This window comes from Epargyreus clarus, unplaced genomic scaffold (genome assembly GCF_041222505.1).
Source record: "Epargyreus clarus isolate Ecla_fem2 unplaced genomic scaffold, WU_Ecla_fem_2.2 ptg000022l, whole genome shotgun sequence".
Taxonomy (NCBI): Eukaryota; Metazoa; Arthropoda; class Insecta; order Lepidoptera; family Hesperiidae; genus Epargyreus; species Epargyreus clarus.
In genome coordinates this window covers 2540431-2566704 of record NW_027332229.1, presented here as the reverse complement: position 1 = coordinate 2566704, position 26274 = coordinate 2540431, and the positions used below count along the sequence as shown (strand labels likewise).

At 39.5% G+C, this 26274-nt stretch overlaps 2 protein-coding genes across 6 annotated transcripts in view; one reads left to right on the top strand and one right to left on the bottom strand.

The window, feature by feature from the left end:
• The window catches only part of LOC140751252 (uncharacterized), a 110269-nt gene extending 85418 nt beyond the window's left edge, over nt 1-24851 (bottom strand). The window contains exons 1-8 of one of the 5 annotated variants that reach the window (XR_012103288.1): nt 24657-24851; nt 21237-21374; nt 19560-19881; nt 14238-19018; nt 13597-13769; nt 12994-13211; nt 10989-11194; nt 9412-10234 (exon numbers count right to left, since the gene is read on the bottom strand). Coding sequence is in view for 4 of the 5 variants with exons in the window: in XM_073085136.1 (XP_072941237.1) it covers nt 10171-10234; nt 10989-11194; nt 12994-13211; nt 13597-13769; nt 14238-19018; nt 19560-19881; nt 21237-21374; nt 24657-24766 (6012 nt within the window). In the remaining variant the exon portion in view is untranslated. Of the gene's footprint in view, nt 1-8712; nt 10235-10988; nt 11195-12993; nt 13212-13596; nt 13770-14237; nt 19019-19559; nt 19882-21236; nt 21375-23283; nt 23466-24656 lie in introns of those variants that run through there. The other 4 variants (XM_073085136.1, XM_073085137.1, XM_073085139.1 and 1 more) reach the window with 4 other exon arrangements.
• Kpc2 (Kip1 ubiquitination-promoting complex subunit 2) lies at nt 63-8464 on the top strand. The gene is made up of 9 exons (XM_073085145.1): nt 63-285; nt 989-1138; nt 1624-1749; nt 2599-2762; nt 3323-3478; nt 4979-5749; nt 6545-6660; nt 7125-7231; nt 7802-8464. Exons 1-9 carry the CDS (start codon nt 160-162, stop codon nt 7976-7978), a joined length of 1893 nt encoding a protein of 630 aa, XP_072941246.1. The 5' UTR covers nt 63-159; the 3' UTR covers nt 7979-8464.
• Nucleotides 24852-26274: the final 1423 nt, after the last annotated feature.

Here is a 26274-nt window from a genome sequence, read left to right as displayed (position 1 = left end):
TCTTGCACAATGTTTAAAAGATATCAATTGTAAAGCAGAACCTCTGTCAATATCTAGTGAAGGTCAACAACCACGTAGATTTTACAAAGTAACTAAAATAAAATTATTTAGTGAATTTATAAATTTCAAGTTATCTATCCACATTTTTTTAGTATAATAATGACTTTAATTGGGGCGATTTTGAAGAAAGTGAGATCAACAGAATCCGTTTCCAGTAAATATGTATCGCCGCCACCAGAAATTGAGGAAATTGTCGCGCCAAAGAAAAAGAAAATAATTGATAAGGTTACAAATAAAATTATCGCTTATTACCTATTGTAGTGTTACTGCTGTGCATGAGTCTTTTTTATAAGATTATAGTACCAAACAAGCATATAGGCCACTTACTGATTGTCTCTGTAGTTCCGGGACCAGAATAGGACTACGGTATCCCCTGCCTGTCGTAAGAGGCGACTATAAGGGGCTTCCGGGATTGCGGGCGGCGAGAGTGGGAGCTCGAACCGCCCGGCCAGCAATCCCGGGATGGACGGCGGTATGTGTGGTCGCATACCGTCAGTCCTACCAGACGTTGTGGCGAGCGCCAAGCTCACCTGGGCGGAGCCCGACGGGGCAACGCGCTAAGAGGACTCCGCTTGCGTTCCTCTGGAGACCCCGGAGTCCTTTACGCAGCGCCGAGAACGGCCACAGGGGGGGGGGTTTAGTGCGGTAAGAATCTCACATATCTCTGTGTCGCTCCCACGGTACCGGGTACCTTTCGAAGGTGCCCCCCTTAAAAACAAAGGCCACTTACTGATATGTGGTCACTGCAAGCCATGGACATCTGTAACAAACTCTATATAGAACAGGTCCTATGTGATGTGTCAATATAGAGTACTCCTCCGTATTGACACATCACATAGGAGTATGGTAACTAACATTGTGACACGAGAATTTTATATATACGATAAAATAATATTTCTTTTTTCCTTACCACTTAATATCTCCGAAGTACGCCCACATCCACAAATCAGTGGACGCGAGCGCCCCGCACTACACGCCAGCGATGCATCGCATGCTCTTCATGCACCGAAACCGCTTGCATGATTTGTATGCGGATAACATGCGCTTGGTGGTCGCTATTAAGAAGGCACACTTCATGGTTAGTATTTTATACTTTTGACCTTAGATAGCGTAGCGAAAAATTATAAGTAAGTAATTAAAATTTCTTTTGACATTCTAAAATTGTCTAATTTATCGAAAGAGTCTATTACTAGAGTTTGCTACGGCAAAAAGTATAAGTAGTAATCGGTTGTAGTTATAGTTAAGCCACATTTGCTAATGGTCACATAGCTAGATCGCCTCATCACCAACTATTTATTTAGTATTTAGTAGACCCACAAAATGGCTAGAATCCCTTGCACTGAGGTCGGTACTAGAGTAAATAGCTCCATACCAGAGCTTGTAACCCTTCCGTTAAGCTGAATCTCATGTGGCTCAGACACACATAAAAACTAAGACCAAAATCCAAAACAAACGGTTTGGCAATAATTTAGGTGTAGTCAAGTGTTTCAAACTTTTTTAACATTGTTTCAAGATTATTTAAGCGCATTCTACATATTATTTATTCCAAACTTTTTTTTGCAGGGAAAAGTAGATGACAGATGGAACAAGTTGCCGCCAAGCAACAAACAGTATTTTGAGAACCGAGCGAACTTCCTCAAGAGAATGCAAGTGGATAATCGACAGATGTACAAGCGTATTGTTACAACCGTAAGATTGCAATTATTTTTAGTACTTAGTTAACTAAATAAGTACTTACTGAATAAACTACTTTCGTCTAATACAAAGTTTAAGGTTATTTTTGTGGAAATAAATGTAAAATTACTCATATTTAGGCATAGATTAGCAAAGATTACTCACTCCTAACACGAAAATGTACCCAGTTTTGAGAATTGAAATACTTGCGTAAAAAAGTTTTGCCACGTCTCCGTGCTAAAATATCCCTAAAATATGTGAAATAATTATTTATTTATTACGTAAATTCATGTAAATTACGCAGTATTAGTTATTTATTCGTAAATTGTCTCTAAAAATGTGTTTATTTGTCAAAAATTCAAAAAAAGAACTTACGATAATAAGCCGTTTGTGGCTTCATTCAATTTCAAGGCGGCGAAGTATCTTTACTAATCTATGTATTGAGGTATGTACACTGCAAAAGAAAAGAAGCATTGTACTATCTATTCCACCTGTAATGCACTAAATCTATAATTATTACGACTAACGTTTATTTAGTTTATTATTCGCCGAATAACATGGCGACTAAAAAAATAAGAATCTAAGTATGTATTTATAGTCCCCGCCAAACTGCTAGTCCGCTCTGAATATAGAAATGAATCGCGTCGCCATAGCAAATTGTATGACTACATTTGCTCGCAACAACTTCAGAGCGGACTAGCAGTTTGGCGCGGATTACACGTATTTTTATTTGTTTTCTTCAAATGCGATATTTAAAAAAGTGCACTTTGTCAACACTATTGTTTTTCTGTATTTGACAAAAAAAGGGGAATTGAAAACCTCTTCCTATTTTTGAAGTCGGTTAATTTTCAAAATAAAAACTAGGGTCCAAGAGTGGTACCAACTGCATGTTTACGTCGCGATTGGTCGTACAACCGAAACGAGATGATCCGTAAAGCGGAAGCCAAGTTCGTTTTGTTTTCACCCGTCGTCACCGAAGATATGGAAGACTTGGCCTTCTTAGCACCACCAGGAATTAAACGGCCAAGGTACAATGTAAAATTGCACGTAATCAAAAGCCTTTACTAAGTTTACCATTACATATTTTTAGGGCTCTGTAACCTAATTACTAAGCTTCCGGTGTCTGTCTGTCTGTCTAACACAGGGTTCTATCTCTTAAACCCTTGCTTTTCTTTTCTATGCTTAAACCGTTATAAACACTTGTTCTAGGTACTTATTGCTATTGCTTCTATGACGAATAAATACTCTAAAAAAGGGGTCTCCAAACACCTATTTCTATCTAATAACAGCAGTGTTAAGCGCTGCTGTGTTCTGATTTGAAGGGTGTGGTAAGGGAGACATGCTTTTCCGAGGCGTTCCAGCTTCGTCCTTAGAGGTAGCGGCGCATCTGTGGCCGTCTTCAGGTAGAACTCTAATCCTTTTTGTAGTTGATTACGGATGTCCATGGGCGGCAATAATCACTAACCATCAGGTGGACTGCATGCTCGTCTGCTACTCCTGTATAAAAAAACAAGAAACCGGTATTTTTCGACAGTATCTCGTAATATTTTTGTCTTCTAGAATAATTTTAAATCAAATATTCCCTCAGAGTGCATTTAACTCTTCGAGTTCGCGGTTGTGCGGTAATGGGAGAGCTGGTGGTGGAGCTGTTCACTGACGTGTGCCCGGATACCTGCCGACTCTTCATGGAGTTAGTGGACGGCGATGGACTCGGTTATGGCTATGTTGGCACTAAATTCTTTAGGTAACTGATAACTAACCACATACAGTGACTAATGGCCCATTCAGATGGAGAGAGTTTCTTGTCTCGAAGATAGGACTATCGAAGGAATATAAAATATTTTGTTCGTCTAAAGCCCCATTTAGATGGAGAGAGTTTCTCGTCTCGAAGATACGATTATCGTAGGAATATAAAATACGTTGTTCCTCTCAGTTGACTAACTAACAGACAGGTGACTAATCACAGACATCTTTGGACAGACAGTAGCAGCAGGACGTTAATATAGATAAGGTTGCAATGGATGGTAAGTGCATAGTCGCTGCGGCCCAAGGATTTTTTTTTTATATAATATAGGAGTAACAAACGAGCATGCAGTCCACCTGATGGTAAGTGGCTACTGCCGCCCATGGACATCTGTGATCAACCCCAAATAGGGTTAGATATTCCTACCTGAGATCGGCCACAGATGCGCCGCTACCCCTGAGGACTAAGCTGGAACGCCTCGGAAAAGTATGTCTTCCTTACCACACCTTTCAAAACGGAACACAGCAGCGCTTAACACTGGTGTTATTAGGCAGAAATAGGTGTGGCGGTGATGCCGCCGGAGTCGAACCATCAAAAGGGTTCTACCACCTTCAAGATTAGAGAATTTGTAAAAGGGGTTCATGTTTAAGCCAATGACAGCTGCATTGCTAATTCTGAGGACTAAGATAATCCCCCCATATATAAGTCAACTTTCCAGCGAAACACAGAACTGCTTTACAACAAGAACAATTGTAAAGGTGGTATAATAACTCACTGGTTGAACTATGGCGGTTCTACCACCTTTAGAGTACGTTATTATTATAGCTTAGTACGTCAAAACCTTTCCTTATCTTTACGTCCTTTGCAAACATAAGTTGACCTGAAAAGATCCCTACTCTATTTGAGACAGAGGCGGCTTCAATAGTTGTAATTAAAATAAATTCAAACTCTTTTGAAATATTAGCATTGAAATCGTATCAAAAAGGAAAATTAAAACCGTCAACTGCCAAAAATGACGTGACTATGCTCAAACTCATTTTGTTCCTTATTGCTTTTTTCACTAGTATGTACCTATTCCTCCTTTTGATGTACCTCGGAATTATTGATATACACAAGATCGGGGAAGATGTTAGTTTCGGACTCAGGCTTAAATGGAAATAACGAGATATTTCTGAAAGTCGTTAGTCCTGAGGGGCAGACATTCACGGCATACTTTCCCGAAGATACGTTGATAGAAGAAGTGAAGAATCGGGCTATAGATTACTTCTATCCGAATGGGGAGACTGGTTCCAGTAGGTTTAAGATCGTGAGAGTTTGCGATACTGCCACGTTACATGACTTCCTCACTCTAGGACAAGAACAAGTTGCTATGCAAGATGAGTTGCTGTTGATCGAACGCCGTACTCCCGAAGCTGGTACGCTATGGGATCTTGGCGCTGTCCGCGCGCCACAAGCTGCCGCTATAGCAGCTGCTACTGCGTCCTTACCCACCCCACAGAACACAGTCAGACAACCAAACCTCCAATCGTTACTATCGACGAATGAACTTTCCTTCGAGCTGCGGAAGATTCTGATCTCGCTCATCGAAGCCGGAGCACGGTTAGCCGCTTCAGGTCGCAACTACGAAATGACGCTGGCTCAATTATCGGCTGCGTTAGACGAGCCCCAACGCACCCAGCAAATCGTCGTCCAAGTGATAACGCCAGAGGAAATCGCAGCTCGTTTCAACCAGCGCGAACCCCAAATCGTGACAGACGCGACGTCATCCGACGGTGATGAGTTGTTTAAGCGCGCGGCGCACTTGCAAAGGTTTTTGGAAAAGTTCCGCGCTTGGCGAGTCAAGATTGCGGAGGCGCCAAATCCGGAGGCTGTCGCTGCTCTGAAAGACTTAGGGTTTTCTATCGAAGACGCGGATAGAGCGTTGCGGAGTACTGGTTGTAACATACCAGCGGCTGCGTCCTGGCTTATCGGCGAAAGAGGCTCTAGTGTATTCGAGCTCGTTAACGGATTACCAGATGGGTTGATACTGCAAACTTTACTGAAACAACCACAGATTCAACGCGGACTTTTGAACACTCGTATGCTAATAGCCTTCATAGCTATGGTTGGTCAAACAGGCAGCGCTTCTCTCTGGCTTAATTCTCCTCACGGCAGTCCGTTGTTGTCGCAAATATCCAGAACTTACCACTCAGAGAAGTACTGTCTTGCTGTCAACCAGTTTTCCTACGAAAATCAGAGTTCGTCTACGCCTTCTACATCCAGACAGAGGAATTAGAAAGATAGATTTAGCTTAACAATTGTTGATTGTATTAAATTTACATCATGTTTGTTTAATCAATTTATTTGTTTGTCTCTGCATATTTATTATATACCTGCATTACATACCTACCACTTTTTAATTAATAATTGAGCTAGCAATCTTTGTTTTTAATAACAAATTACATACTTTGCCGACTTATTGACAAATTACGTTTTTGCCAACAAATCCCTATTGAAATCAATAATTCCTACTACTTACGGCACTGCACATCAACTGATCTTGAAAGGGGTTTGAACACACATAAAACCTCCATTCCTGACTGCGGCTATTATAATTACGGTCGATTTCCTTAAATAAAAGATTATGATTATGATTAAAATTTAGTGAAGAGAGGAAGGTTTGAACTTCAAAATCCTCCACCTGGCTATGACAATGGAATTTACCAAATATACAAAGTTGAATAGGTACTGACTATTACAAGAATATCCTAAAAAAATCCTTGTTACCTCTATGACATAGAAAATAATTTTAACACGAAAAACCAATGATTTATCTGGTTACTTTTAATGAGCGTTACGAAAAAAACCTAGTGATTTGGTTAAGCCGTTTTCGTTTCCATATTACGTAGTTAATTATATATTTGTTTTTTTTATCTTTTAGAAAATTCGCCGTTTACCTACTTGAAAATCTAATGATTTATCTGTTTACTTTTTATTAGCGTTACGAAAAAATATTTTGAGCCGTGTTTACAATAAGTAATGATTATTTATTAGTATGTTGTTCCAATATTTTAGAAAAGTCCCCGGTTTGTTCTGGAGCGGTGGGGATGTGATCTACGACAATGGTTTCGGATGCTACGCCCAGCGAGGTCGGGCATTTCCTGTTGGCGCTGAAAACTATCATTTTTCACATTCAATGCCAGGTTATTATTTATATTAACTGTGAAATATATAAATCAAATCGAAATTTCTAAAATGGTTTTTATATTATTATAGTTACTCAACAGATTTTAATTTAGTTTTACGACAGTTTGTAAGTAGTTGAAAATATGGATAATGGATCAGGTACTTGACTTGCAGCCCTATTTTGTTCAGCGTAACCGAATTTCTTTATTATTGCATACTGACTAAATAACAGCTTGTTGGATGAAACGCTTGTTATAATAGAAAAGGAAAACATCGTGAGGAAATGTACACATGCGGCTTTTCAATGAAAGTTCTCAAATATGTGTGAATTCTACCATTTCCCCTACCCTACCTACATCCTCTCATTCTTATAAGGGACATGTGCCCAGCAGTAAAACAATAATGGGTTCACAACGAAAAATAACCAGAAGTACCATTAACATATTTCAAAAATATTAACAATATTAGTTCTACATTCTAGGTCTACTTTCAATGCGAGTAACAAAAGACGACGAGATGTGTGGTATATTCAATATCACCTTCAAACCGCTGCCACAGTTTGACCTCAGGAACGAAGTATTTGGCAGAGTAAGTTTCTCCAATTTTACAAAAATTAAGACTATCATTTTGGATAGTCTTTCCAAATACAAAAATATCCAGTTCCCCTACCCTAGAATAGTGTAGAAAGCGTTCCTGCTTAAAAGTTGAAAAACCTACTGATACTGCGCCGGAGTCAATGTCATGCTTATTTCTAACTTTACAAAAGCAATTAAAACGAAATTTTATCATAGTGAACACTTGCATGAATCATACTATTTACCTAGATATAAATAAAAAAGCCTATGTTATTATTCAACATTATGTAATACGTACGCTTGTCACTATATCTTTACTGTACTACATCGTTAGCCAGTTTTTTTAGAATAATAGCGAATCGCTAACGAGTCTGCAGTTCACTTGATGGTATATGGTTACTGCTGGCCAGAGACACCTGTAACCAAGTCTGTATAGAGCAGCGGTTCTACCTGAAACCGATTTGCGAATGCTTTCGCCGAAACGCAATCATTTCTTCAAGCTAGAAATACATGTGGAAAGTGTACATACCCGGTCAAACTGTATCTTTCTTTAAATACAAACTATATACCAACTATATTTCAGGTAATACGTCCATGTGCCACATTCAACAGCATCTCCTCAATCGGAACGCCTCTCGGCACACATCCTGTGATCGAGATAACAGCGACCCGACGAAACAAGAACGGATACTGGGTACACGGCATTCCTAACACCAGAATTATCGATGTAAATAGAAGAATTATTACGAATTGCTTATAGACCAGTCTACAACAAGCAAGAACAACAAAATAAACATGGTATTAAAATTTGAATCAAATGTATAGAGCTACGGATACTGTTGTCAATGTTCCCGCCTATTTTTTCCCGCCATTTCCACTTGTCGGTTTTTTTCCTTTTATAATAAAGAGTAGCAGACGAGCATGCAGTCCACCTGATCGTAAGTGGTTGTTGCCCATGGACATCTGTAATCAACCCCAGATAGGCTTAGATTTCTACTTGAGGTCGGCCGCAGATGCGCCGTTACCCCTGAGCACTAAGCTGGAACGCCTCGGAAAAGTATGTCTCCCTTAGGCTCAATTTACATTGCCGCGGAATGGAATGGAAGCGAATTTTTGCAAACAAATTCTGCATAGCAAAATGAACTTTATGTCAATTGTGACAAAATCCACAGACGGCGCCGACAGTTGTTTAGGGAATTCTTGAGAATGCGCGAGGAGTCCCCGGAAGACGCGCAACCTTTTTTTTGGCACGTATTTAGTTTGTACGTTCCACAATTGACATAAAGTTCATTATGCTATGCAGAATTTGTTTGCAAAAATTCGCTTCCATTCCATTCCGCGGCAATGTAAATTGAGCCTTACCACACTGTTTCTTTATTTATAGACATTGTATGAGTCTTCTGGTTTTAAATAGAGTCCATTCTAGATAGGCGTAATTGTGTTTATGTTGCTTCAGTCTATTTTCTTATAATGAAAAATATAAATAAAACAAAATTCACACCATATATTTTATTTTATCAAAAATCTCGTGTTTTGTAAAAATATTAAACATAACAATAACACAGTTATATTCAAAATTAACATCTAAATGAGCTTCATATCATTATATTTTGGATTTTCGAAAATTCAATTAGGAATTTTTAAAATTTAAGCCAAAGTATTGCTAAGTGTTGCCGGCAACAATCTAATGAATTATACAAAAAACATAATTGTTATACCACGTATGAAAATCATTATTTAACAAGGAAGCCTCTTATACAACCCATTTATTTATTATTTGTTATACAATTTCGCTGCTTTGCAATAATCGCACAACACAAAATTAATTTTCCAGGAGAGTCGGTTTAAAATTGAACAATCTTTTTGTTAATTGAAAATTGAACAATCGAGATATCTAAATAAATGAAGTGACAATCATGAAAAATACAGTTATAAGTAGTTATATACGTAACAACACTATAATTAAACACATTTAAATAGGAAGTATTTGGTATTGAATTGTAACCTTAATAGAAAAATGAATTTTGAATTATGCGGCTATTATTTATTTGACTCATAAAACGGTGTGGTCTGAAGTAACTCCAGCTCCACATGTACCATTAGGTTAAGTTTGCCATTCTAAACAATAATTAATATTTTATTAAAAAATGTGTGTTATGGAGTTTCTTTCGCTTCTTCCCCATAGCGAAACACCTTGTGAAGTGATGGTAGTTGTATTGACATTCAAAAAGTGCTCTGCACAGAACCTATTTTTAATAAAAAAAAATTGACTTGATTTGATTTATCCATGTAAAGCAGCGATATGTTATATTATACAGTGTTATACAACACGTTCGAATGTTATACAAAGTTTGAAACAGTTACTAAACTTTATAATAATAACATCGCGGAATAATTTTAACATGGAAAATATACTATTGTATAACATTCTCATGAGAAATCGACACAATGGTCAGTTGTTATACAAAGTTTGTAAGTTATGGAATTTTAGTAAAATTTCACCGCTTATTAAAATATATAATTTTAATATGTAACCCGTCAAATATAACAAAAGAAATTGTTACACAACACGTTCAAATTTAATACAAAGTTTGAATCAGTTATTCGAGTTTACAAAAAAAAATCATTAAATTTTTGAAAATATGGGCACAGATTAATAATTTAAATATGTGACGTGTACTCACATAATCGATCGATGTATTGCTGATTATTTTCCGATCTTTGGTAGATAAAATATTGAATTATTATTTATAAATAACAGATAAATGAATTATAAATGCTTACAACAGTTTGAAAACTTCAGTTCAATTTACTATTATATAAATGAGGTAATATTTATTTCAAATACTGGATCAATTATTGATTCTTAAATTTTTCAAAAACTACTTAATGATATGTGTATTTGAATGTATTTTCGACATTTTGAGATCTTAAATCTATTTTGGAACTAAACTACATCGGCAGTCCTAGGAAGTCGTCATCCTGCGTCTTATTTTTCAGGTACCTGAAGATTTTCCTGCAATTAAAAAAAAATAATTAACTTTTTTTGCAAAGAAATATAAATAAAAACAGTCAATCCAACATTTCCACTATGTGATTTGTTGCCTTTATATTCGGCTGTATTTCTATCTATCTGACTCAAACCTGAACACAGCAGCGCTTAAGGCCGGGACTCCATCAAAAGGGAGAAGTCCAAAGTGATAATGAAGGTGGTAAAACCCTCTGTGGTTCGACTTCGGCGGCACCACTGCCACACCTATTTCTGCCTTATAACAGCAGTGTTAAGCGCTGCTGTGTACTCACCATATATTCCTTGGCGCGTGCCCCCAGTCATGCGAGAGCGCCGACAGCGCCCTCTGCACCTCCGCGGCGCCCACTTTCCCATCAGCGACCACAGCAGACGCACATACGTCACTACCCACCCTCCCCACTCTCTTCCCCCGACCCCCACTCACCATATAGCCCTCGGTGCGTGCCCCCAGTGATGCGAGAGCACCGACAGAGCCCACTGCACCTCCGCAGCGCCCACCTTCCTATCAGCGACACATATACGTCACTACCGACCGCCCCCCACTCACCATATTGTCCTCGACGCGAGCCCCCAATCATGCGAGAGTGTAGACAGCGCCCTCTGCACCACAGCAGCGCCCACCTTCCTATCAGCAACCACAGCAGACTCGCATGTCACTACTACCCCCATTCTTTCCCTGCACCCGCGACAACCATAGTCGACATACGTATATATCGAGCTTCTCCCGCCCCCCACTCACCATATAGCCCTCGGCGCGTGTCCCCAGTCATGCGAGAGCGACGACAACGCCCTCTGCACCTCCGCAGCGCCCACCTTCCTGTCAGCGACCACAGTAGACACTCTCACGTCGGTGGCGCGCGGCCAGGCAGCCTCGCGGGCGTCCTCCACAACCAACTCTAGCCGCATGGTGACCTCCCAGACAGATCGGAGGGGGATGTTCGCCACCTGCGACATAATATGACAGGTCAATATAACCGATAATTGTAAGTCGTGGTACCACGATGCTCGTGTAATCTCTGCGCGAATTCGGTTATTTAGCGGAAATCAGTTGATTATTCGTGAGTGTATAAATAAAATACTCGACTCTATTCGACACTTGTTGCGATGCTCATCCATATTCTACTTAAGTAAGGTTTTTTAGTACTACTACTAAAGATAATGAGTCTACATGCGCTGGGGGCGTTCATATACTTATCAGTTTTTGGCGTGGTATTTGGCGAATTGTTCGCGAGTGTGCAAAAACCTTGGACGCATTCTATACTTCTCACGTTGCTCGTCCGTGCTCCAAACGTGATAGATTATTATTGCGTCTGTATTTCACTTTGGCGTTTGTAATATACTTTTCGGTTTGACGATTTACTCGGCGGAGTCTTGATTAGTGTCTAAACACAGTACGGCACTCACTTTAAGCGCCAACACCCGGTCCTTGCCGAGCGTGTATGCGAGGCGGGCGCGCGCGTCCGCACTCGTAGCGCATCGCGTTATATGCACGCTAGGTGGCGCTATCAGTCGCGAAATATACCCAATACACGCAAGTAATTTTCACACCATTCTCTTGCCGCGAGTGTCGTAGCGCATCGCTTCACGCGCATGCTAGGTAGCGCTACTCGTCAAATATACCGATTTCACGCGAGTAATTTTTACGACTATATGTAAATGACGTGCAGAACAGAAAAAATGGAACTAGTACGAATATGTAAATAAATTACTCGGGTGTGTTCGATATTTGACACGATGTTCGTCCATGTTCGACCCAAATTTGACTTTTTAACGCAATTCGTAGGATTATTGGTCTGTATTAGTTCGTGACATTTATATACTCGTCATTGTTCGGCGAATTATTCGGCGAGTATATAAATTTCTCCGCTGTTCTAGTTTTGTCACAATGCTCGTCTGATCGTGTACTGATCTCTTTTTATGTTCGTCATTGTTCGGCGAATATTTAAGTAACTTACTGTGGTGTGTTCTCCGCTCCGTGTAGCATCTGTTGTTTGTACGTCTGTTGTTGTATACTCGTCATTGTTCGGCGAACTCTTGACTCGTGTCTAAACACAGCACGGTACTCACCTTGAGCGCCAACACTTGATCCTTCCCGAGCGTGTACGCGAGGCGAGCGCGCGCGTCGCGCATGGCGCGCGCCCAGCGCAGCGCCACGCGCGCGACGCCGGCGCAGCGCCGCAGCGCGAGCGGCACGTCGCCCGCGCGCGAGCAGCCGCGGCCGCACTCGTAGCGCATCACGTCATATACACGCTAGGCGGCGCTAGGCGTGGCCAAATATACTCAATACACGGGACTAATTTGGTTACACACTCTGATTGGTGTATATTTGCGTTTGTTCGACGAATATTTTAATGTCATTCAATACAGACGATTAGGTGAGAGCGCGAGTGTGTAATAAACTATATTCGCCATTATTCGCCTATATTCGACAATGGGTAAATGAATGAATATCTTACTTCGGGGTACGAGTATTCGTCCGCGGTCTTTATATGCTCGTCATTGTTCGGCAAAATATTCGGCGAGTATGTTAGTAATTTATTTGAGTTTGTTTGATATTTGTTACAATGCTCGTCTGTTTGTATACGGGTTTCTTTTTATATTCGTCATTGTTCGGCAAATTATTCGGCGAGTATGTAAGTCACTAAGTCTGGTGTGTTCTCCGTGTATGATCTGTTGTTTGTGCGTCTGTTGTTCTATAATCGTCATTGTTCGGCGACTTACTCGACGAACTCTTGAGCACTCACCTTGAGCGCCAGCACTTGATCCTTCCCGAGCGTGTACGCGAGGCGAGCGCGCGCGTCGCGCATGGCCCGCGCCCAGCGCAGCGCCACGCGCGCGACGCCGGCGCAGCGCCGCAGCGCGAGCGGCACGTCGCCCGCGCGCGAGCAGCCGCGACCGCACTCGTAGCGCATCGCCTCCGCCGCGAAACGGATGCACAGCTCCGCGAGTGGGTCCTTGTCGTCTGTGGAACGAAAGGAAACGAAATACGTTATAATATGTAAGAGCTATAATCGGAAAAAAGAAAGAAGAGAGTGGACTTGAGCACCCTTCACTACAACTTCAAACAAAACAAAACAGCTATAAAGTAACAAAAAGCTTATTGTATTGTCAGAGCTCTTAACCACACGAGAACTTACAACCCTACATACTTACTTTATTTTAAGACGAATGGCCCCCGACCTTATGGGATCCCTGGTCCCACCCGCCGCGCATTTATGTTAAAGACAGTATAGATTTTTAGTAGTATTAAACCATATACAGACGAAACCGACTGTTAAAATTAGACCCGAGACGTCGACGATTAGAGCACCCACGTGCGGACACGTGTCCCGTCGCACCACACTCACCCGCGAGCACGGTGTCCACACACATCTCGGTGACGGGCGTGTCCGCGCGCACGCGGGAGCGCAGCGCGTTGTGGTGTCTGTGCGCGAGGCGGACGCGCAGGCGGAGACGCGAGCGCAGCAAGCGGAACATCCACGTGTCGCCGCCGGATGTCTCCCATTCGCACTCGCGGCTTCTGGGTACAAATCGGTTGGTGTTGCTTCAGAAATTTATTAAAAAGCGTGATAAATGTATGAACCGCCATACATTTGCAGCTATTGTGAAATATCGAATATCGTTGTCGTTGCGTTGTATGTATTTCTATTGAACGACAACAGTGTTATGCGCTACCATTTTCTGACTTGAAGAGTACTGTAAGGCAGGTATACATGAACGTGGCGTTCAAACTTAGCCCTCAAGGGTAACATCACTTTTGTAGTCGACTTTAAGACTCGGATTCTATATGGGGTTGATTATTATAAATCCATGGGTTGCCATTTACCTACTATCAAATGAATCAGTCAATATTAAAATATTTTCTAGTTTCCTGGTGTGTGAAGCACTACGCCAACGTGATTCCAAAAGTACCAACATATCCCAAACACCACTTTTAAGGAATATTTTGCCATGGAGAAGAAATACATAAATAATCAAAGAAACTCACCCCATAAACGGCAGCATATCAATCTTGGCGACGACATTCACGCCTGAATCGCACTCCGTCACCACATTCTTCGAGCTCAACCCCTTCAGATCGGGGTGCCAATCCACTCTAGACGGCTGGCTACCTACATACGACACTGTCTCTTTTACACCATCTCGCATCCCGCTCTGATTATTGCTCGTACAAGAGCTAACCACATCAGGGGTTGCGTCACCCGCTGTGTTCTCAGTCTCAGGCACAGCTCCACTTGAGGACATCCTGTCGTATATAGCTTCCATGATCTGCTCTTCGATCATATCCTGCTCCATTTGGGTTATCTTATACTCTGTTATTAGCTGTTGAACTGTTATATCCGTACCCGGTTTCTTATGCTTCGGGCTGCCTTTGGACTTCCTTGGCGATCGCTTCTTATGTCTAACCTCTTCCCTGTCATCAGAATTACTATCAGTCTGCGATTTTTCCGGCGACAAATGTCTTACTTGCACTATATTCATACAAACGTTTGGACTGTTTGATATTTTCTGCATTTTGCTTAGAGGTTTCGGTGTGACGTCAGGAGTAGAGAGCGTCGAGGGTTTATGCCGCGTGGGGCTGTAGCTACGCTTCTTCGCTTTAGTATACTCCATTGGCTCATCGTCGTTCGAGACTAAGTCTGAATCGATGTTATCTAACGGTGCTTCTTGATTATCAAGCTTATAAATAACTTTCACAGGCGAATCATCGTCTTTTTCCTGCATTTTAACTTTAATATCGAACACGCTTTGTGTCAAAGCGTCGTCCACTAACGTCAACGATGAACTAGCTTCAAGCAGTTCTTTGTTGCCTTTCATAACTATTAAGGTATTCACTTCAGTGTCTCTAACTTCCATTGCGATGCCATCTGTTGATCTGTTAATGGATAGCGGCTTGCTAGGATCCGAGTATAAACTGTGCGAATCTCCCTTCTTGTCTGAACAAGCATCGCCTGATGGTAAGCCTACACGGCTCTCAACATTGTACTGTGTTATTACTCTTCCCACCTCGTGTTCTTTACCATCTTTGGGTTTATCCACGCCTTCAGACTCAGAACTCACAGGATTATACTTGTGAACGTCCACGCAATCTGGTGGCGCTAGCAACACATTATTAAGGGGGTTACTGTGATCAAACACTAGTACTGGCGTTTGATTCATCATCTTCTTCAATGGAGATTTTTTCAAATGTTTCTCATTAGATTCAGTCGCGTTGGACTCTGAAACATCAAATGTGGAGACGGGGCTCAACGCCTCGCCAGACTTATCCATTACAATTAGAGATTCTTTATTAAGATCATAAACTGAGTTCATATTCGAATGCAGCTCAACTTCTAAATCAATTTGGCTCGACGTAATCAAATTTGCTTGTATTTGCGTACTGCAGGTGGACGGTTCCTTCTTAGCTCTGTTCGTCATTAGTTCGAACGGCAATTGATCTGGTCTGGGTTTCACTAAATCGGTCATCAACGCCTTTATATTATCCGAGACGTCTTTCAAATACGTCGGGATGACGTTCGCCCGATTCTCCTTCATGTACGACGTCTCACCGAACGCCGTTTTCTTGAGCGGGGAGACTTTAACATCGGATTTTAGGCTCGCATCACTACAGGACTCGTCTTCGAAGTGCAACGTCTTTACAACTTCAGTGCTCATCCTAACAGACTTCTTCGGGGAGGCGACGCTTTCGTTCAGTTCTGGTGGTGATTCTGTCGCAGTGTCCTCTATGCTTCCGCTGTCGTCGATTTCGAATCTCGATTGCTGTAAGGCAGCTTGTGCCATTGAGAGATTGTTGAGTAAGTCCTCCCTACTCAGAACTATTGACTGTCTCTTTGGGGCAAAGCTTAAACGTCTCGGTTCTGGTATATCCTTATGCTCCAAGGCCATACTGCTCCTCAGTTTTGGTTTGTCATCCTCTTCCTGTATCGGAGCACAAGATTTCCTATCAGTAAAGTCCGACAGCATATCCAATAATTCCTTAGTGTCATCAGCTTCCTTGAACGATTTTCTCGTTTTAGTCAAATTTGCGAAATCTTTCACATTTGACCTATCCATTACGTCTTCCTTTAAACTTGTTTGCAAATCAGAGCTTACTACCTTTTCGTAATATCTGTTCTGGGGAGATTTCTTCTTTTCATGTATCGCACTGCGGCGCAACTCAACTAAATTGCTTTCTAAGTTATCTTCGAAATCAGTCTTCATTTCGATTGCTGGAAGAGGTTTGTTTTCTATTTCATTCATTTTATCCACAACAACTGTATTCTCTTTGTCTTGAAGTATTTTTACTACTGATTCAGTAGGTTCAGTATTCAGAAGATTTTCATTACTTTCTTTAGTAATAACAAAAATTCCGTCATTTGAATTATTCTCCGATTGCGGCTTATTTTCAAAATTGGTTTCAACTACAGCGGCTGTGATTTTATCTTCATCGTTAATAGAAGTACTTGACATATTTAGCAATTCATGAAGTATAGATTTTTTGGTATCCTTCCTTTCTTGTGATATTTTATTAACTGTGTCATGACATATGAGATTCGACTCTTTCGGTGTGATATTTTCATTTTGCGCATTCGTCTGTACTTCTATATCATTCTCATCCATCTGGATTTCATCACTGACTGGACTTAGGCTACCTTTTGTAGATTTGGCTGGAGAACTCTCCATCTTTTGTATGCTAATAGACTTATTTGATTCTTCCTCTTTTAAATCATCTAACTTTTCTACTTTAACATCGTGAGCTGCTTGGTAGACTAACACATCGGGTTTTGACACATCGTGTATTGTTTCTTGTAGTAGCGTCTTCTCTCCGTACTGCGTTAGATTTGCAAACTTATCCATATCAGCTTTTAACATATCGTTTTCAATTTCAAACATGTCCGGTATTGGTTTAATCATAGACAGGTTACCAATTTCCTTTTTGCTTTCTATATTTTTAAAAGAAACTGAAAGATTTTGTTTCACTTCAATACCTAATTCATTAATTTTACTATTATTATCAATGTCTTTCAATTCGAGGATACTCTTATGAGGTATTACTTCAGCCATTGAAGTATCTAGATTTTGGGGTGACAGTGTATCTTCTACTACGTTTTCCTTAACGTCTTCTTGTATTAATATATTACTTGGCAATGCTTGTGTTATGAAGATATTTTCATGTTCAACATCGAACTTTTTACTTAATTTTGATAACTGACTTGTTGATAGAATATTTGCCGGTAAAGCTTGAGTCATGGAGATATCTGCATCATCATCGTACATAATCGTCAGTCTTTTCTTTGGGGAAACTTCACGTTTATTCATTGTTTCTACTTCAGTTACTACACTTTCTTTTAGGTTTTCTGGCTCTACACCAATAGGCTTATGTGGTTCATTAGTAATATCTACTTTAATGGCTTCTTGTATGATATTAGCTGGAAGCGCTTGAGTCATAGAAATATTACCATCATCATTATCATTATCAAATACAATTGTCTTCCTTTTATTCACGCCTTCTTTCGACTCCGTTAAGATCAAATTCTTAGGTATTGCTTGAGTCATCGAAATATTACCATCGTCGTTATTAAACACAATAGTTTTTCTCTTATTCGGTACAATTACATCTTTTTCAGAAATTATATTCGAAGGTAGAACTTGAGTCATTGAAATGTTAGCAATACTTTGATCAAATACCACTGTTTTATTATTGCTTACCGACTTTTTTAATTGTATATTATTTGGTAATGCTTGTGTGATATCCATATTATCCTGGTATACAATTGTTTTATTCGACTTTTGGTTGTCTTCTGGGATAATTAAATTCGCAGGGACGACTTGAGTGAAGGATATGTTCCCATCATATACAGTAGTTCTTCTCTTACTTGGAATATCAGGCTTATCATCCATTATTATATTGGGTGGTACCACTTGAGTAACAGACATATTTCCATTATCCACTTCGTAAAGAATCGTTCGTCTCCTCTCAGACTCTTTTCGCTCCAAAATAACATTAGAAGAAACTGCTTGCGTTAATGATATGTTACCTACTGTATTCTCACATTCATTCACAACATTAAATTTCGTTACACCATCAGTGATTGATATATATTCATTGAATATCATAGTTTGTTTCAACTCTTGCGCGCTGGCGCCTACGAAACAGTGTTGGGGTAACATCGGCTCATCCACGAAGTTAGGAAGATCATCATTAACATTAAGCACTATATTCTTCCTTGTATTCTTTACAGGCGCTTCGGATTGACGGTAATTCTCTTTATCCAAACCCTCTGTAGCTTTAACCGGTATCTCTGCCTTTTCTGATTGAATTGTTAGTCTTTTCCCATCAAAAACGAGTACTTGATTGGGTACTTCATTAATTGCGAAATTATCCGACTCTCGCGGCGTTACATACGGATTAATAACAGCTATATTCTCTTTATCCACCACCCAATCTTTATCCCCTGGCTTTCCTTGCTTACTTAACGACACATTACTTTTAGACACCTCTTGCACTTTTGGCATATGTATCGTGTCTGTTATAGACATATCGGACTCATCGTTCCTAGCCGCCACATGAGTCATATTCATCATATTCAAATCCACTTCTGTGTATTCAGACATCTCCGCTCTGAACGGTCCCGAGCATACAACATTGTGGGACCTCTCCAAATCCCGTTCTATTTCATCCAGATCATCACACTTATTATTCTCAATAGGATTCACTATTGAGAAGTTAACGTTTATTTGGTTAGACATTTCATTAATCGCTGGTATTGTGAGATCATCGACGAATACCTGTGAGGAGGGTATATTTTCATTACAATTTTTTTAAATTATTTTATTTTAATAAGAGTTCATTTAATTGCTGGTAAGTAGCATTTTAGTGGGAAACTATATAAAAAAAGAAGGATATTTTATTGTTAAAAGAATAAGATGTCATAGAATGGATTGTCAGAGAAAATAAAGAATGGAGCTGTTAATATAGAAGATTCACTTTTATTAATATTAATACGGGCTACCAACCCAGTACAGGGCCTTGTGTCTTGTTTTATTTACAATTGTACTTCAATCAATAAAACATTTTTATGTTTATTATATCTACACTAATATTATAAAGAGGAAAACTTTTTTGTTTCTTTGGTTGTAATGAATAGGCTCAAAAACTACTGGACCGATTTTAAAAATTCTTTCACCATTCGAAAGCTACATTATCTACGAGTAACATAGGCTATATTTTATATGAAATATATTTGATAAATAGATTTTGAGGCGGTACAAAGTTTGCCGGGTCAGCTCGTTATTATATAAAATAGTCTTTCAGGAATAATTTACATACCTTACTTTGGTGATCGGTCAAGGCGCTTAATTCAAAGTGCTGTTGTGGGGCTGTTGGCTTATCTACGCTGCACTCTAGGGCTGCCAGCTGCTGTGTCAAGTTAACATTATTCATAGATATATTAAAATCGGCTCTGTTCCCTTGCATTACCGAACCACCAAAGTCTATAGCTTCCACCTCTTCAAACTGCTGGTCGAATATTCGCTTGCCGATGTGACTTATGGACGGTCGGGCTTCGTCGTTGTTCGAGGACTCCAGTGACTTGTTGTGCGCCTCGTAGAAATTCTTCCATGTTGTCGTCGCTTCGTTCGTTGCGAACTCTCTGTGAAATATAAATAAAGTTTATTATAAAGCATCCACTAAAGATGACGCAGTACCACGCTCGCGTGTTTGTATTGAATAATAGTGTGAACGTAGCAGCTGTTTTCTATCGAATACATTTTGGAGAGTGTGAACCTGAACTTCACAACTTAATTCCTGCCGCCGCTTTTCATCATCGGACATCTAGACGAACCGCGGGATACCATCAATATTTGGTTGATATTCCTCTTCTGCGGACTAAGCATTTTAGCAACTCATTCCTGCTGCGAACCGCCAAAGAATGGAACACACTCCCGTCTTCGTTGTTTCCCGATACATACGACCTGGGATTGTTCAAGTCAAGGGTGAATAGGCTACTTCTAAGCAAGCGTGTTTTATCCAAGGCTGCATCTCACTTATCATCAGGTAACATTGCAGCCAAACGCAAGCCTATAGTAAGATAAAAAAAAAACATAGACGCGCCCGCGTTGAGTCCGCGTCAAACTTCTAGTCTGTTCCAAATATAGAAACAAACCGCGTCGCAACAGCAAATTGCAGATATTAGCGGGACAACGCGGGAGGCGCCCCGCTACTGTCCGCTACCCACTCTTGCCCACGTGTACATAGCTGCGTTAGTGTGCTACTGTTGCTACGGAGTATGTGTTTGTGGTAGTGTTCGATCGCATTGGCTCTCTGATATTCTCTCCCTGATAGTCTCCCCAAAGTAAGATTAGAAGGGATTTGGCTCGACCCCCTCCTCCTCTATACATCTCACGTAATTAATGGATGCCCCCTACAAATATTTGCAACCAAACAATAAAGTAAGATCTCATAATAAGTTTCGCCCAGTATAAAACAAAGTGACTAACGTAACGCCCATCCGCTTGGAGAAACTGACGCGGCGGCTCGAGTTACACAGTAGGGATGGGGATCAATATAAAACAAGTGACTAACGAACGCCCATCCGCTTGGAGAAGCTGACGCGGCGGTTCTTGTTACACAGTAGGGACGGGGATCAATATAAAACAAGTGACTAACGCAAAGCCCATCCGCTTGGAGATGCTGACGCGGCGGCTCGTGTTACACAGTAGGGACGGGGATCAATATAAAACAAGTGACTAACGAACGCCCATCCGCTTGGAGAAGCTGACGCGGCGGCTCTTGTTACACAGTAGGGACGGGGATCAATATAAAACAAGTGACTAACGCAACGCCCATCCGCTTGGAGAAGCTGACGCGGCGGCTCTTGTTACACAGTAGGGACAGGGATCAATATAGAACAAGTGACTAACGCAACGCCCATCCGCTTGGAGAAGCTGACGCGGCGGCTCTTGTTACACAGTAGGGACGGGGATCAATATAAAACAAGTGACTAACGCAACGCCCATCCGCTTGGAGAAGCTGACGCGGCGGCTCTTGGCCGTGTCCGTGGGCGTCGCCACGTTGAACTCCAGCTCCGAGAGCGGAGTGCGCGGCGCCCGCTGGCTCTTCAGTATCGACGAACGGCGTTTCCTTCTGAAAACAAATAATTATTTTTTGAAATGAGAAATTTTTATAGGAGAAAATCATATATCATAGTTGGCATCAACAACATGGTAATTTTTTATGGTATATATAGATATACCAGATATAGTTATAGAGCTATGAGTATAGCACACATATATATGCACATACACAATTAGTTTATATTATATACACTGATATATATACAATTATTTCTGTGTGTTCGATATACAATTGTTGTTCATATATATTTTTTTTATAATATAAGAGTAGCAGACGAGCATGCAGTCCACCTGATGGTAAGTGGCTACTGCCGCCCATGGACATTTGTAATCAACCCCAGATAGGATTAGATATTCCTACCTGAGGTCGGCCACAGATGCGCTGCTACCCCTGAGGACTAAGCTGGAATGCCTCTGAAAAGTCTGTGTCCCTTACCACACCCTTCAAACCAGAACACAACAGTGCTTAACACTGTTGTTATGAGGCAGAAATAGGTGTGGCGGTGGTGCCGCCGGAGTCCAACCACTCTAGGAGGATTCTACCACCTTCAAGTTATAATTGTTTTGGCGCTTTTGGGAAATAATATAAGAATGAATTATTACTAGTTAGTATACACATAAGTATTGGAGTAACAGAAAGTATCTATTTTAAGCAAAGATAACTAAATATTAAGTTACAAGTAATCTTTTATAAAAGAAAAGCACTTTTAAAAAACTGGCTACTAGCGAAATCTGGTCTGCCTTACTGTTTCAATATAATAAAATATAATAACGCTCCCGACACTCATAGTATCACACTAGGATTATTTTTGTGACCTTGGTGCCTTACACACACAAGGATGAATACACAAACACCCAGACCCGGATCAGAAACTTAAATTCATATGGATATATGTCTGGCCGGGGATCAAACACCGATACTACCACCTTCAACCTGGTTACCACTCTACCATGTGAGTTATTAAATAGTGTTACAGTCACATCACTGTTTCACTGTTCTTGGCAGACTTTATAATATTGAAACAAGGATAATATATTTAAAACTAAATAACAAGAAATTATTAAAGCTAAAATATATACATCATCATCAACCCATTACTGTCCCACTGCTGGGCACGGGTCTCCTCTCGTAATGAGAAGGATTAGGCCATAGTCCACCGCGCTGGCCAAGTGCGAATTAGTAAAATATATACAAATTATTTCTAATTAACAATACATATGATCAAGAGTAATAAAGATAAAATCATAAATAAAATAAACCATCTAAAATTGTTGTGCAAGGCATGGTTCCCAAAACGCTGCCGGCATTTCCATGTTCGACCACATAATTGCTGGTTGTTGATAAATTACGTCACATCTTCAAATTCAAATTCAAATCTCATTTATTCAAAATTGATTCATATAGAATACTTTTTGAAAGTCAACAAACTACCACCGTTTCGGAAGGTATTTCGCTATGGAGAAAAAGTAGCGCAAGAAACTCCATTTATAGATATTTTAATACTTCTATTTTTATATTTTTGGAATATTCAGTCTTGCTTTGAGTTATGAATTATCATCCGATTTTTGCAGTCTTTCGTAATGGAAGTGTCATAACTGATAAATTAGTGGATAAAGATGTATTATTGTAATGTGTTTATTTATTTTATTTATTTACTCTTTATTGACCATGTTAAAAACAATGTGGTGCAAAAGGCGGACTTAATGCTAAATAGCATTTTCTCCCAGTCAACCTTAGGGATGTACAGAAAAATTAAAGGCGGTACAACTATACTAAAAAATAATAATAATAATGTTGCTGATTATAGAAGAATATATTGGTATCCTGAAATCCCTACTGAGTGTTCCAATAATAGTGTTATTATTCTAGAAAACATGACTTTTATAATAGTTCGAAAGTATTTACGAATAAAACTTACGTCGCCGCAGCGTCTGATACTCTACTACTCTGTGTCTCATCCATTTTGAAAAATAACAAAAAGTCAAATCACTATTAACATAAATTAACACAATAAAACCATCATTTAACACTAATTCTATTATTTAAAATAATTACACTATTTTCTGTAATATTTAAGTTTAATATTTGAAAACAAAACAAGCATAGGCAAACGGTAAAATTCAAATTTGACAATAGTTTGACAATCTGATAAACCAAAGACAAATATGACAAGTTTTTCTGAGCCTTGGATTACGACTTTTTTGCCACAGAAATGACAATGGTATTATTAATGTTACTATATGTTATCGTCGTTAATAAGAAGCTTGGATATTAACGATATCACATTTTTATAACGTTACATTATAGTAATAAGTGACTCATTTGATACTACAGTTTAAAAACAGATGCGGGTAGGTGAAGTGGGGACGACACCTTGGCGGCGCTCGAATTAACAGAGAGCGACATTCTGGTCGGAGACTTCAGCAAGAGCAGTCGAATAACGGAGATACTTGTGTAGTTATAATACTTCTAATCACTAGTGTGAACTTACTTACGTATAATTGTTATATCGTTACTCTGTACCGTTTATGTGACTATATTATTACATGACTTCAAGACCTTCAAGATGACTTTGATTTCATATATCATTCGTATTTAAATAAAGCTGCTAACAGACGTCGATAAAAAACCGATATCACAGTATGGTGGCTTAAAACCTTGTGTCTACATATCTTCATGTGATGCCAAAAGTAAAATTGTATTAATGGTGTGAAAAGAAATGTTACTTTCAAACAGTTATAAAGTAGCGCCTGCTAAAGCAGTGGTAGATTCTTAAAGTTGTTTAAAAAGAGTTCTATTTGACCTACTCTTAATAAATAAGAATTGCATTTGAATGAAGGTGACCACAAGTACATTCGGTACCTACTTACAGTACTTACATCATGGATTTAAATCAATAGTTATGAAACTAACTTAAGAATATCGTCGTTTCTTATACAAAGTTTTATCTCCAAGTTGGTAAATAAATGGCTATTCACAAAATGCATTAGCATTAGATAGATAGATACAAAATTCTTTATTGCACACTTCAGTAGATCATGACAATAATACACAATTAAATAGGTTAATTGTATGCAATAGGCGATCTTATCGCTAAGCAGCGATCTCTTTCAGACAACTTATGCATGGAAAAGATAAGAAGGATAAAAGAGGAAAGTGGGAAGTGTGTATGAATTACCTCTTATAATAACCAATTCATTGCGAACTAGAAGCCAATTCTTGAGACGTCTAGGAAAACGGAATATATTTAAAGAACATTATATAGTAAAATTGGATCTAATGAATACTTACAGAACAAAAACAACCCCAAGAGCAGTAACAGTCAGGAGAGTAGTATATAACGACACAATCCCTAACCAGATGAGAACAGCGGCATAGTCTTCTATACCCAGCTCAGACATCGGATGACCACATTGCACATATTTTATCACGAGAATTTTGATTTTTTACATTTAATTTTGTGACCATGTAGTCATTTTGGCGTACCCAAATGACATCTACAACTACACGGCTTTTCTTTTTCTGGTAGATGTTGTGTGGCCTGATTTTTGTGACATTAAAGAAGTTTTCATGGACGTATATAAGCGACAAATTTAGGGCTCGTACACAAAACTGCGATGCGACGTCGCATCGTAAAAATCTGTGAGCTCCCTCGACGCATCGCAAGAACTTGCGAATTAATTCACTTCGCACCTTCCTGCGATGTTTCGTCACACTTGTTGACGCCATTTTTAGTTCGTTCTGAGACAGCGTGTGGGGAAGACGTACAGACCTGTTTTTATTGGGTGGGAAGATGTATACTTTAATGTAAAAAAAAGACAAAGTACGTCTTTGACTTTTTTATATTACTGATTGAGGAGCGCCCTGTTCTTTGGGAAACTAAATATAAAATAAATGATGTATGATAAATAGATGAACCCAAAATTTTCTTTGTTACTCTTTCTTGTATCTCTTAAGCAATAACAAAAGTGCACACTTCTTTTTACGACCTAATTTTCAAAATACGTTCCGTGCGGTTCACTGTTGTCGAAAGAATGGTCACCCTGGGAGACGCTATGCCGCACGATATCGCATCGCAGCAATTCGTGTCGCAATTTTCTGCGTTGCGAATTCGCATCGCGTCGCATCGCAGTTTTGTGTACGAGCTCTTAACTTATGTATTACTGTTTAAATCACATACGTTTGAATTGAAGTTGTATGTCCCTAATCCCAAGCACCTCTTAATTTTCGAAGTTATGTACATATTAAAGTTAAATTATCACTTGTTTATAATAGTGAAGAAAATATGATTAGTAATGAGTAATGACCCAATGAAAAGTATAACATTCCTAAAAGGTAAAAAAAACTTTCATATAGGATAGTTAATACATAAATAGATTTAACACAAGAAAAGCACTTTATTTATGTAAATATAAAAAAAAATCAAAAACAATCCACGCAGCTGCAACTCGAAATCGTTGAAGATATTGTTGTAGCACTCGTGACAGATGTAAATGAAGATAAGGAGGACTCCGCGTCAGATTTCCTGGGAATAAATAACTGTATAAATATTATACTTTCATTTTTTAATCATATCTAGGTTTTTAACAAACTGACTAATAGTTCAATAGTATTTGGCCAATATATACCAGTAGGCAATGGGCCTTTGTTAATAATCCCAAATACGCCCTTACACTAACCCTAAGGGCTCTTAATAGGTAATTGGCTACTTGACACTTTTTGGGAAACTGTTTTAATGAATTCATATACGTATTATATATGCCTTTCATTGATCATTTTTTCGAAAAAGGGCTATTTATTAATAAAAAACATATTTTTATTACGGTAAACGGAACGTTACGCCAAAACAGGCGGTCAAGTGTCATTTCGTAGCGTGACGTCAACACATTGAAAATATAGAAATAAACTT

Coding starts and splice junctions, on each gene's coding strand:
- Kpc2 (XM_073085145.1), top strand. CDS start 160: ATGACTTTAATTGGGGCGATTTTGAAGAAAGTGAGATCAACAGAATCC. Junction 1,750..2,598: donor ACAAGCGTATTGTTACAACC/GTAAGATTGCAA, acceptor AATAAAAACTAG/GGTCCAAGAGTGGTACCAAC. Junction 2,763..3,322: donor CCAGGAATTAAACGGCCAAG/GTACAATGTAAA, acceptor ATATTCCCTCAG/AGTGCATTTAACTCTTCGAG.